The sequence below is a fragment of the Daktulosphaira vitifoliae genome, unplaced genomic scaffold, assembly GCF_025091365.1.
Source record: "Daktulosphaira vitifoliae isolate Bord-2020 unplaced genomic scaffold, ASM2509136v1 Scaffold_2, whole genome shotgun sequence".
Taxonomy (NCBI): Eukaryota; Metazoa; Arthropoda; class Insecta; order Hemiptera; family Phylloxeridae; genus Daktulosphaira; species Daktulosphaira vitifoliae.
Genome location: NW_026099573.1, coordinates 2,926,919 through 2,939,959, shown reverse-complemented (window position 1 = coordinate 2,939,959; position 13,041 = coordinate 2,926,919). Strand labels below are relative to the sequence as shown.

At 26.3% G+C, this 13,041-nt stretch overlaps 1 protein-coding gene across 2 annotated transcripts; it reads left to right on the top strand.

Moving 5' to 3' along the window:
* Positions 1-747: 747 nt before the first annotated feature.
* On the top strand, positions 748-10,645 carry LOC126898824 (P2R1A-PPP2R2A-interacting phosphatase regulator 1). Of its 2 annotated transcripts, none has more exons than XM_050673218.1 (6): positions 748-1,502; positions 2,435-2,522; positions 6,335-6,493; positions 9,613-9,806; positions 10,051-10,167; positions 10,245-10,645. In XM_050673218.1, the coding sequence occupies exons 1-6, from the start codon at positions 1,318-1,320 to the stop codon at positions 10,408-10,410; spliced, it is 909 nt and encodes a 302-aa protein (XP_050529175.1). In that variant the 5' UTR covers positions 748-1,317; the 3' UTR covers positions 10,411-10,645. The 2 variants fall into 2 exon arrangements, with proteins under 2 accessions (XP_050529175.1, XP_050529174.1); XM_050673217.1 differs by having other exon boundaries at positions 774-1,502; positions 10,048-10,167; positions 10,245-10,638.
* Positions 10,646-13,041: the final 2,396 nt, after the last annotated feature.

The following is a 13,041-nucleotide window of genomic DNA, read 5'->3' as shown; positions in this document are numbered from 1 at the left end:
AATTTAACACTTTAGTATAAAAATATATATATTTTTATACTAAATTGTATAATTTTTGGTTTTGATGGCCAATTTTACACAATGGCTAAGTTGGTGGTGCGTTATTTTTTAATTAAAAAACAATACTGAAGATTTATAATTAAAAAAACGCAAAATTTTCGGACCAGAATATTTCCAAAAATTAAAAGAAACAAATTTGGTACATGTACAAAATACAAAATATTTATACGAGTATTTGAAATTTTTAGCAGAATCACATACAATGAAAATAAAGATTATTTTTAGGATAATTGAAATTAATATTGAGTTGGTAAATACTTAAATTTAAATTCTCTTAAGAACAAGAATTATATTTTCACTTAGACACCTGGGTCACTATAATTAGGTAATTTTTTTATTTTATTTCTCTACGGCTTACATTAGTTATATTGTTATCAACTTTTCTGGTATATTTGATAACAGCAGTCACACGAACAGTTGTATGCAGTGTAGCGTTCAGGTTAAAAAGTGTTAAGCAGTCATCATGGCAGTACGATAACATTTATGGTGATTGTTGGTTAGAGTACATGTAACGTACTGTATGTAATACAGTTGAATTGGTTTAGCGTACGTAACGCGCGTACCTCACCGTACATAAGCACATATGTTTTTCCATTTTAAATGACTGTAGATAAAAATTAAAATGCGATAAAAATATTAACACATTAATCGCTATTTTTTTTTTTATTATTTGTCACAACAATTAATTTTTTTTTACTTTTTTAACCGCTAATTATCATTTGTTATATTAGTTTTCATTTCTTTCTAATGTTATAATATTGAAATTTTAACTTACCTATACAGACAAGTTTAAATTGATGTATTCTGTTTTATATTATTGTCTCTAACTTAAAAATGTGATCATGAAGAAACGCTACTGTCATCGTCCTCAGTTGCCTTTGTCGACTATGATTTTATTTATCTAATCAGTGTAACGATCAAGTGGTCGGGTGTCCACTCTTGACAATAATTCCGCTTGTGAACATTTATTTCATTTTGAAAATTATAATTACTATTACTCGTTTTTTGAGAGTAATAAAGACGATTACGGTGTTTTCTATTAATTTTATTAACGTAGTTATATATATTTGGCTACCTTAATAGCCATACAAAAGTAATTTCTTTTCAATACTTTTTAGTCTGTGATAATAATAAATAATTTTAAAAATTCGTTACCGTTGTCTAATATCCTTATTGATAGTCTTAAAACTAGCAATCAATTGTAATAATCTTGCATGGTTGTTAAATCCATCAACACAAAACTGAGCTGTGAATTTTATGTTAATCTTATGTCTTCCTTTGGTGAGTGAATTCTTAGTGAATAGCATTATGTCTGTCAAAGATGGACCTGTTGTTAAAATGGATGTGGACTGCCCATCAAGTTTAAAGAGATCTAATAGTGCTCCTATGATAAATGATATAAACAATACAATTTCAGGATCTCAGTGCACTCCATTATCAAGGTATTTAATTGAAATTTTATTTAAAACTTCAGCTTCAGCAAAAAATAATATATTTTTCTTTCCTTTTTTAATATTTTTTGTAATATAAAATCTTTTTTAATCACCATTAGTTAAAGCAATTATACTTTAGTAATTTATTGTTAAAAAAGAACAAAACCCTTTTTTTATACAGTTTTAAACTTGTCCAGGAATCAAAGAAAAAAAATCACAGTGAAATTTTATCAAAAGTTACAAGAGTTTTCAGTTAGATCTGTTGCATTCTGTATATATACAGAGTGATTCTTTGAACACTAGTCACTTAATTTATTTGAAATTAATAATATTTTTGTGAATTTATTTTTTGATTTTTTTTGTGACATATGTAAATCTATTTATTTGTTATAAAATAATTTTTTGGTCCATCTTTTATAACTTATAAAGGTATCAATTTTATTTTTTTAATAATACTTGTATATTTAACATACTTATAACAGAATATTATTTAATTAAGAAAATTACGGGTTGATAACAACTTTTGGACTAGTATTTCAGAAGTTATTAACATCTTTATACCTAGGCGGAAAGAGGAGTGAAGCTGAAAAATATTTAATGATAAAAGTAGCTGGACTCATTCCTCAAGTGGCTAGCATTAAAATAATCGCTTTGTGTATATGTATATATATATATAAATGATTTTTACACATTTTTTGAAGTTATGAAATTTTTATGTACATAATAAATATTATTTAATGTGTTTTGACTATATAAATGAAAATTTAACAACATTAGTAAACATCTATAAATTTTTTTGGTTTTGTAATAATAGAATTAGTTACTCTATATACTTTACATAGTTTAAGTGTTCTTTTTAAAATATTAATTAGAAATTCTGAAGTTGTAAAAATTTTATATGTTATTTTTATTATTAGATTAAAACTAATATTTTGTTGCAGGGAAAATCAATTCAATGTGTTTTTGAGAAATGTTCAACCTCGCTTTCGCAGATTTAGTACTAGTGGGAGTCCAAATATAATGCCAAATGTAAGAAAATGTTATTTTTATTTAATAAAAGTACATTTTACTAGACATTTGATTGTGTAGCATTAAATCTGTTTTATTAAAAGTTATAACATTTGAACTTATTTTCTATTTAGTTTCTATATTTGTTTTCTGGAAGTCTTTAAAATATAAATTATTCAATATTGTATGGTTTTACTATACAATAAAAAAAACATACTTGTTGAATTTTTGAATTAATAATACTAATTGTCTTATTTTATTAAATGATTAATACAAAATTCTATTATATTTTTGAAGTTTATTTTATCAATATTTACTCTTATAGTTTTTTCTATTAATTTATAATTAAAAATGGTATAATTGTTTTTCTATATTTAATTAAAGGAGCTGTGGCTGCAAAGACCATTAGCCATATTCGCATATATATATTTAGAACATATCATAATAAATTAGCTATTTACATAAGTAGATTTGGTTTACAATATGAAAGAAACAAGGAAGAGTTTTGGAGAGAGATGGATTAGGTGATGTAAGGGGTACCTGGCAATGAGGAGACGGTGATAGGTGGAGATATGAATGGACATGTAGGTAATGAGAGGAGAGAATATGAAAGAGTACATGGAAGATATGGTTTCAGTTGGAAGAATGAGGCTGGAGAAAGAATACTAGATTTTGCAGTATTGTATGATCTTGCTGTGGTTAATACTTATTTTAGAAAGAGGGAAGAGCATTATATAACATATAAGAGTGGGAGGAATAGATCGCAGATTGATTGTTTTATGTATAAGAGAGAGAGCGTAAAGCGAGTAAAGGATTGTAAAGTTATATCAGGCGAAAGTGTAACTACACAACAAATGGTAATAGACAAATGGTAATGGAGTTGTGATGTACCGGAAAGAGAATAAATAAAAATAGAAGAAACACAAGGGAAAAATCGAAGATTCGTTGGTGGAAATTGAAAGGGGAAAATGAAAAAGAGTTTGTAAAGACTGTAAAAAAGAGGACGGTGTGGAATGTCGAGGGAGACATAAATGATGTGTGGAATAATTTGCTAGTTGTGTAAAGAATGCTGCAAAGGAGATTGTTGGTGAGAGTAGGAGTAGAATGCCAAAAAACAAGGAAACCGGGTGGTGGGATGAGGACGTTCAAAAAATCATAGAAAGTAAGAAAAAGCAGTTCAAAGTATGGCAGAAGAGCAAAAGGAGAAAAGATTGAATGAAGTATAAAATGAAGCCAAGTGTGCAGTAAAGCAAAGTTAAAGAAGTATGATCAATTGTATGATAAGCTAGGAACAAAGGAAGGCGAGAAAGAAAGCTATAGACTTGCAAAGATAAGAGAGAAAAGGTCTAAAGATTATCATTATATAAGGTGTATAAAAAGTGTTGATAATAAGGTTCTTTCGAGTGATGGTGATGTGAAAAAAAGGTGGAAAGAGTATTTTGAAAAATTATTGAATGAGGAGTACCCAAAAGTAACGTTATAGGATATCTCGTGGAATGAGGGACTGGTAGATTTAATTAGTGAGAAAGAGGTATGGGAGGCTGTGGCATCAATGAAAAAGAATAAAGCAGTAGCACCAGATGAAGTGCCAGTAAAAGTATGGAAAATATTAGACGGTGTTGGCATAAGGTGGTTGAAGGAACTTTTAAATAAAATCTTATTAGAAGGGAAAATACCAAATGAATGGAGGAATAGTATTGTGGTGCCGATATTTAAAGGTAAAGGAGACATAAGGAGTGTGGAAATTATAGAGGCATAAAGTTTATGAGTCATAGTATGAAAATTTGGGAAAAGGTAATAGATATGAGAATACAAATGTAACATCGGTATCTAAAAACCAGTTTGGATTTATGCCTGGTAAGTCATAATTTTGTGTGAGGCAATTAATAGAAAAGTTTAAAGAAAAAAAGAAAAAGCTTTGTATAGTATTTATAAATTTGGAGAAAGTGTATGATAGAGTACTAAGAGAGGTTCTAAAGTGAGGGGCATTAGTGAAAAAAGGAGTTCCGAGAAAGTACATTAATATAATAGAGGATATGTATGATGGCTTTTGTACTAGGGTAAAAAGTATGAGAGGAGTATCAGAAGGTTTTCGGGTAGAGTAGGAGTGCATCAGGATTCTGCTTTAAGCACATATTTATAGTGACTTATAGTACTTTTCTATAGTGACGAATGAAATAACTAGAGAAATACAAGGAGAGTTGCCATGGTGCATGTTGTTTGCTGACGATATAGTGTTAATAGGAAGAATAGGGAGGAAATTAATCAAAGGTTAGAGGTGTGGGGATCAGTTCTTAAAAAAAAGAGTTTAAGAATAAGTAGGAGTAAGACAGAGTATATAGAGTATAGAGTTTGATAAAAGAGGGAGTATAAGTGTAGCGTCAATCGTGGATAAGATGAGAGAAAATAGACTTAGATGGTTTGGTCATGTTATGAGGAGAGAAGAATCGGAAGCTGTAAGAACAGTTGTAGAAATGAATGTTGAAGGAAAAAGAGGTAGAAGAAGACCAAAAAAGAGATGGAGGGATGCTATTGAATGCGATATGAGGACAGCTATGAGCGTTGATGATATGGGAGATCGTGTTAAATGGAAGTTTGGGGTGACCAACCCCAAGTAGTTGGGATTAAGGCGAGGAAAAAGAAGAAGAAAAAAAAGAGTTTAAGAATAAGTAGGAGTAAGACAGAGTATATAGAGTATAGAGTTTGATAAAGGAGAACACGAGGTAGATGAAATGAGGAGGTCAGTGACAATAGGCGATGACGTGATTGGAGAGGTGGAGAGTTTTAAGTATTTAGGGTCAGTTGTGCAAAATAGTGGTGGTATTGACAAGGATGTAAGACTCAAATTAAGTGCAGGTGGTTGAAGTTGAGAGGAGCGTCTGGCGTCTTATGCGATAAAAGAATTCCAATGAGGCTGAAAGATAAATTCTACAAGACTGTAATAAGGCCAGCTATGATGTATAGTTCAGAGTGTTGGGCGGTTGATAAAAAAGTAGAACAGAGAATGAGGGTAGCAGAGATTTGAATGCTTGGATGGAAGGGTGGAGTGACTAGAAAAGATAGAATAGAGAACGAGTATATAAGAGGGAGTATAAGTGTAGCGTCAATCGTGGATAAGATGAGAGAAATTAGACGTAGATGGTTTGGTCATGTTATGAGGAGAGAAGAATCGGAATCTATAAGAACATTTATAGAAATGAATGTTGAAGGAAAAAGAGGTAGAATAAGACCAAAAAAGAGATGTTATTGAATGCTATTTGAGGACAGCTGATGTGAGGGTAAATGATGTGGGAGATCGTGTCAAGTGTAAGTTTAGGATTAGGGTGGCTGACCCCACGTAGTTGGAATTAAGGCGAGGAAGAAGAAGAAGGAGATTTGGTTTACAATGAAAGTGATTAACAGTTAGCCTCTATCACGTAGATTATACCGGTATTGTATTAAATAAAATAGTTCATTATCCTTAGATATAATTTTATTTAACTTAATTATTAGTAAATATTAAAAGTTGATAGCTTTCTTAATACTAAATATGAATAATTAATTTTTCCTATTTTATGAAAGTAATTATAATTATATAATAATTATTATATTATTAAATAATAAATAAATTATAATTAGTAACAATAAATATGATATTATTTGGCCGACCCCAAGTAGTTGGGATTAAGGCGAGGAAAAAGAATATTATATTTACAATATGTTTATTGATCTAAGTATAATTTATATTATTAGGTAAAACAAAATTAACCATACAAATTAAAAGTTAAAAGTTAAAATCTAATATTCAAATTTTGAATTTATTTAATGTATATTTTAATTATTTTATCTTGCAGACTTCTCCAAAATTAGTTCATAGGGTTAATCAATTACGCCAAGAAGAAACAATTGACTTAATCAACAGGGAAGTAGCTCATGAAAGAGAAATACATTCTGCAATGCAAATATCACAATCATGGGAAGATTTGTCTATTATGATAGACTCACCTTCAAAAGTAAGTAAAATTAAGTCAATATAAAAAGTAGGGACTAAAGCTTATAACAGTTTTTTCAAAACTATTAAATAATATTATGGGATATTTTGTCAATTACTAACCTAAATTATATTATTGAATAGTAATATTTTTATGTAGACTCTCCTAAATTTGTTTGAACTCACCAAATTACACTTTTAAAGACTGTTCTTGAAGAATTAGTATTTGTCATAAATTTTTATTTTATTTTAAATTTGTTACAAAAAGAAAACTACAATTGGAGCCTAACAATGTGGGGTTCTGGTATAGTAAATACCAATATTGATTGAATTGTGAGAGTGATTAACATCATAATAAAATGCTTCAATATGAATATGTTATAATAAAATAGTATTGTTGGAATTTTAGAGTTTCGAGCTTCTTTTAAATTCTATATAAAGATTACAATACTTATTAAAAAAAATGATGTAGAAAATATTTTATAAATCAAAAATTATTTATTTTACATTTCTTGGTTTTTGATTTTGATGACTTATTACTCATGGAAGGAAATGCATGTTTTTAAATTATTAAGTACATTTAAAAACCTTTAATTTAGTATATATTAAAAGTACAGAACTCATCTAAGACATTTTCAAAAATTGATATGTAAAATAGTTTTAATGAGCCAAATGGCTTTATTAAACACTCTGTACTTGAAGTATGGGTCAAATGTTTAAATAAAGTATTTTATTTAAAGTAAATATTTCTAATATATCTATGTAAAATTTCATACAAATGAATTTGCTGAGAAATAAGTTATAGAAATTTTAATATTTATTAAAAATTGAAATTTACTTTTCAATTGCATCTAATTTAAGTTCTTTTAGTGTATAATTGAACAATATTGATCCAGTAAAAATTTCATACAAGAGACAACAAACAAAAACCTATCACAGTGGAGGGGAGGACACGGCAGAGTGGGGACGTGGCATAGTTTGGTCCGGTATAGATGATATCTGACACTATCATTATTGATATCACTGTCATAAAAAACGCTTCAATACAAATCTGTAGATAATGTTTAATTTAAAAAAATTATTGGATTATTCCAAAAGCTACATGATCTCATATTTCCTTATTAATATTTTGATTAGTAGTTCTTCGATTTAAAAATATTATATATGAATAAATATTTACTAAGTTTTATGATTTATAAATGTAATATATGAATATAGATATATATTTATATTTTATAAATATATGAAGCGAAATAGTCGTCCGATTTAAAAAAAAAAGGTATGTTGCATAAAAAAAGAATATAAATAGTACTTATCTTAAACAAATTATAATGATCTATACATTTTTCAAAAAGTTATAGCGTTATAAAGTTAAAAATATGAAAACTAATTTTTTTACAAAAATTTTATTTTTATTAATATTGATATCTGTTTTACTATAAAAACTAAATAAAGTTCGAAATTTTTTTTTCATAATAAATTATATTACTGAAGCTTTATTTTAAAATATATATAAAAGTGTCAGTATTTCCGTTACACTTTCAAAATTTTCTATGTACTTTTTAAGTTTTGAATCCCCCCTGTAATAAAACAATTGGTCCGATTAAAAAAAAAAAAGTAAGTCAAATGAAAGAGGTATATAAATATAATTTCTCATAAAAAAAATTGTATTGATCTATAGATCTTTCGAAAAATTATAGAAATATGAAGTTAAAAATTTAAAATATAAAATTGAATATTTTAACATGAAAATAGCACACGGTTGTCATTTTTATTGTGAAGACAAAATAAAGTCCGAAATTTTTTTTTGAAAGAAATTGGTTCGGTGATAGCTGAGAAAAAGTGGTAAGAGACACAAAAAAAAAACATCATAGTAAAATTAATACCTTCTCAGCTTCACATCGCAGCTAATAAAACATATCATAGAAAAACAATACTTCCTCTGTTACGCATTGAAGTTAAACAAAAATCGTTATTAATATATAATGTGTGAATTTACATTTTTCAATTAAATTTTTACTTATCGCTCCATTTAAAGAGACATAGATAAGTATAATTGGAAGCCTTACATTATAGGGTTGGTATTCTTGGTACAATTTAAAAATCTATTTTCACATTAAATTCATGCCTTTTTAAATAATTGTCATTCAAATTTTTACCTATATATTAGAATACACTAATAATAATAACACAGAAAAAAAAAATGTATTATGAAAAATTTTCATAAAGAATAACTTTTTAAATTGCTTCACAAATATTGAAAAAAAATACTTGGATTTCATTCAAGAATTTAATTGAAATTTTAAAGAAACTTATAAAAATGAAAATTAAATAGCCATTGTTAATTGTATGAAAAAACTATCATACTTAAGGTTTTACTATGAACATTAATCTGCATTATCTGTACTTCTATTTGGAAAAATTTACAGATAACTTGGATAACATTAATGAAGAACAAGAGGAAAGATTTTATCAGGAACCAAAACAGATAAAAAATATTATTTTAGAAATTTGTGTAATTATTTTTACAAAATTGTAATTATGATTATTATTTTTTAACTTTTATTTTGTAACTATTTTTGTAATTAGATAAATAATTGAAAAAATAATAATGATAAATAAAATCTAATTATACCATACTTTTCATTGTAAATGTACGTACATTCATGAAACAGATTAATTTAATTTAAATATAACTGTGATGGAAAAATAATTTTTGAGATTCACACATTTTTTTTATTAACAGTAAATATATTTTAATAATGCATTATGACAAAAAATAACATTTTAAAATTCTTCATAGAAGTATCTTATCAATGTTTATAAATTAATAACTGGGAATTAATCCAAATAGAAGTTATAATAAAAAGTTCTGCTTAATTTAAGATAAATGAGTGCTATAATCATGTTTAAAAATACAATAAACAGGTTAAACATATTTCAGTAGTCTAAAATTTTGCACAATTCTTTTATAACATGATCAAAACAAATTTTGACATTTTCAAGAAAAAGAATATTTTTTATAAATTTTTAAGTGTGTAATTACTAATTATCTCAGAAAATAGATATTATATTATATGTATATTATTTTTACATTACATCATCTGTCACTTAAATCTAATTTTTTAATATATTAATTAGGTTGATGTAGAAGGACAGTATGGAAAACAACCTGGAAGCAGAAGTAGTCTATATGATCCTTTACATTTAAACCTATCAATGGCTTCAGCTCCATCATCACCTTCACCAACTAGGTCTTTGAGGCATTGTGTATCACCATCACTTTTTAAACCAAATTTATCGCCAAGTCCTACTCGCAAAACATTTACTTCTGGGTAATTGATTTTTTTTTTTAAATTTTTATGTAATTTATATTTGACTTAAGTATCTAATGAAATATTTTTGTGATCAATGAATAAAATTTTATTTAAATATTTTAATTTTTTGATATTGTTTTCTTGTAGTGTAAACCAATTAATATATATAAAAAAAATATGAGAAAATAAATCAATATTTTAAATTAAGTTAATCTTATAAATAAACTTTAGTTTTAACATTTCACATTATCATTTTTAGCAGAAGTTTAAGTCCTATATCAATGCGACCTAGTGCTTTAGGACCAGTCAAAAGAAAATGTGAAATGGACGACTATGAACCAATCACTAAAAAGTGGGGTTTACTTATTACCAATACTAGGTAATTAAAACAAATGTTTTTTTTTTTGTCTAAAATTCTTTGCACTAAAGTAAAATCACATGTTTTATTTAATTTAGACCTGAACCAATGCAAGTTTCTGGTATTGTTCCTACTACAATGGATGCCACATTAGTCACTGAATCCATTTGTAGTAGTAGTGGTGACTCTTCTAATAGCAATCATTCATTTTCATTCAGACCATTACAAACATTAATGGATGAATCAAAAACAAATTCCCAATAACTTATTAAATTAATAAATTGTCATGTATTTATTTAAATTAGTAAGCACCTTTCTTTTTACCCACATGTAAATGTTGACTTATATTATTTTCAGCTAATATTATTTATATTATAATTATTTTTATGCTAATCATTTTATCATTACTATCATGATGCTTGTTTTGTAAAACACTTAATTGTATTGCAAAAAATATTGTTGTTGTTTAGAATAAATTTTGTTGTTGACTAGTCCATTGTGCTTAACTTAATTGTTTTTACATAGTTATTCAGTTTTATAGAACATAAATACTTTTCCATTAATATTGTTCTAAACAGAATTAGAAAATTTACCTGATAATTTTAAAATGCATAGACAAATTTTAATATTGTAAGGTAATTATGTAATAGTCAATTATAAGATTTATAAAATTTGTGAAGTAAATAGTTGAAAATGTATGAAATGTAGTTTTATCTAAATGAAATATGTCGTGTTTAATAATGAGATATTTTTAAAGTTATATAACTGCATAAATAATTTTAAACATTGTTACAGGAACATTAGATAGTGTACTCATTATTTAACAAATATTAAGTTGTATTCTTAAAAATTTAATTTTGACTCTTGTTTACGTACTAGGTAGTTTTAATTTTCTAAAATTTATATTTTCCTCAGGGTTAGTAAAGCTTTGTCCATATGAATAACTTGAACAGACAAAATTTAATAAAATATGCTCTGCATGACCAAATCTAATTTTTATTATTATTTGGATAAAACCATAATTGTATAAAAATGTAAATAATAAAACAAACAATTTAGCATTTTCAAAAATTTCATTTTTTTTTAGAATGATTTTTTACTTTTAAAATTTAAAGTTTTTATTGTTTATTTAACTTTATTCATTACATCCCCTTTTGGACACTATCCAGAACAAAATCAAAATAATTGGAAAGAATAACACTCCTTGATTTTCTTTTATCAAGAAACTTGGAATTTTATTATTTTTTGAAAATAATATGCTTTATATATTATACACTTGGAAGAAATCAAAGATGTTATTATAAAAATTTGATTTGGTAAGTTACTTATGTGACTGTCATTTTTAACATGTTAAAAATATTCACTATTTTTTTTGCGAAAACATCAGTAGCTATCATAAAAGAAAAATAGTTTTTCAAGAACAACCTCTTTGAAAATTGTTTGTTTTTCAATGTATTAATTAAATTAAAAATTCTGATTATTGAGTACATATTTTTCAAAAATAATATTGTGTCAAACGTCTAATTTTCTTTTTAAATTATTAATTAACGAACAATTATGCTGTTAAAGTATATTATTTTTAAAATCAAATTATTATCAAATATTAAATTATCAAATTATTAAATAATGATTTATTTAATGCAATTATATTAATACATTAAAATAAAAACTTAAAAAAACGTTACTAAAGACTATATGAAAAATTAAGTTCTTTTATTATATAATTTTTTTATTTTATAAAGTTGATTTATAATATACACATGAATCACATAACAAAATAGATGAAAGAATAATATATAGATTGTTTAGCGTACAAAAGAGGTAAATGCACTTTTAAAAATTTTTCAGGAACTATTTTAACATTTTTATTGTCTTAAGAATTAATATAAATTAAAAAAATTTTCAATACAATTAATTAACAAAATTTCAAAATGTAATAGTTACTATTAATAGACAAGAGGGATACTTCTTTAAAAACTGATTTAACTCAGTTTCCTTAAAATGAGTTGTATACATTACACAGGTTATCACAAATTTTGAGTCTAGGTTTTTAATACCAAATTTTAATTACTTCCAAATTACTAAAGATGGAAAAAAAGTTTGTTTTTTTTGTTATAATTTACTGAAATTTCTTCATTGTTGTCTACTTGTTGATTGTAAAATATTTCATAGTTTTAAATAATGGTTATTTGCGTAACTATTTTAAAATAAATATATTCTTCTTCTTCTTTTTCCTCGCCTTAATCCCAACTACTTGGGGTTGGTCACCCCAAACTTCCATTTAACACGATCTCCCATATCATCAACGCTCATAGCTGTCCTCATATCGCATTCAATAGCATCCCTCCATCTCTTTTTTGGTCTTCTTCTACCTCTTTTTCCTTCAACATTCATTTCTACAACTGTTCTTACAGCTTCCGATTCTTCTCTCCTCATAACATGACCAAACCATCTAAGTCTATTTTCTCTCATCTTATCCACGATTGACGCTACACTTATACTCCCTCTTTTATCAAACTCTATACTCTATATACTCTGTCTTACTCCTACTTATTCTTAAACTCTTTTTTTTAAGAACTGATCCCCACACCTCTAACCTTTGATTAATTTCCTCCCTATTCTTCCTATTAACACTATATCGTCAGCAAACAACATGCACCATGGCAACTCTCCTTGTATTTCTCTAGTTATTTCATTCGTCACTATAGAAAAGTACTATAAGTCACTATAAATATGTGCTTAAAGCAGAATCCTGATGCACTCCTACTCTACCCGAAAACCTTCTGATACTCCTCTCATACTTTTTACCCTAGTACAAAAGCCATCATACATATCCTCTATTATATTAATGTACTTTCTCGGAACTCCTTTTTTCACTAATGCCCCTCACTTTAG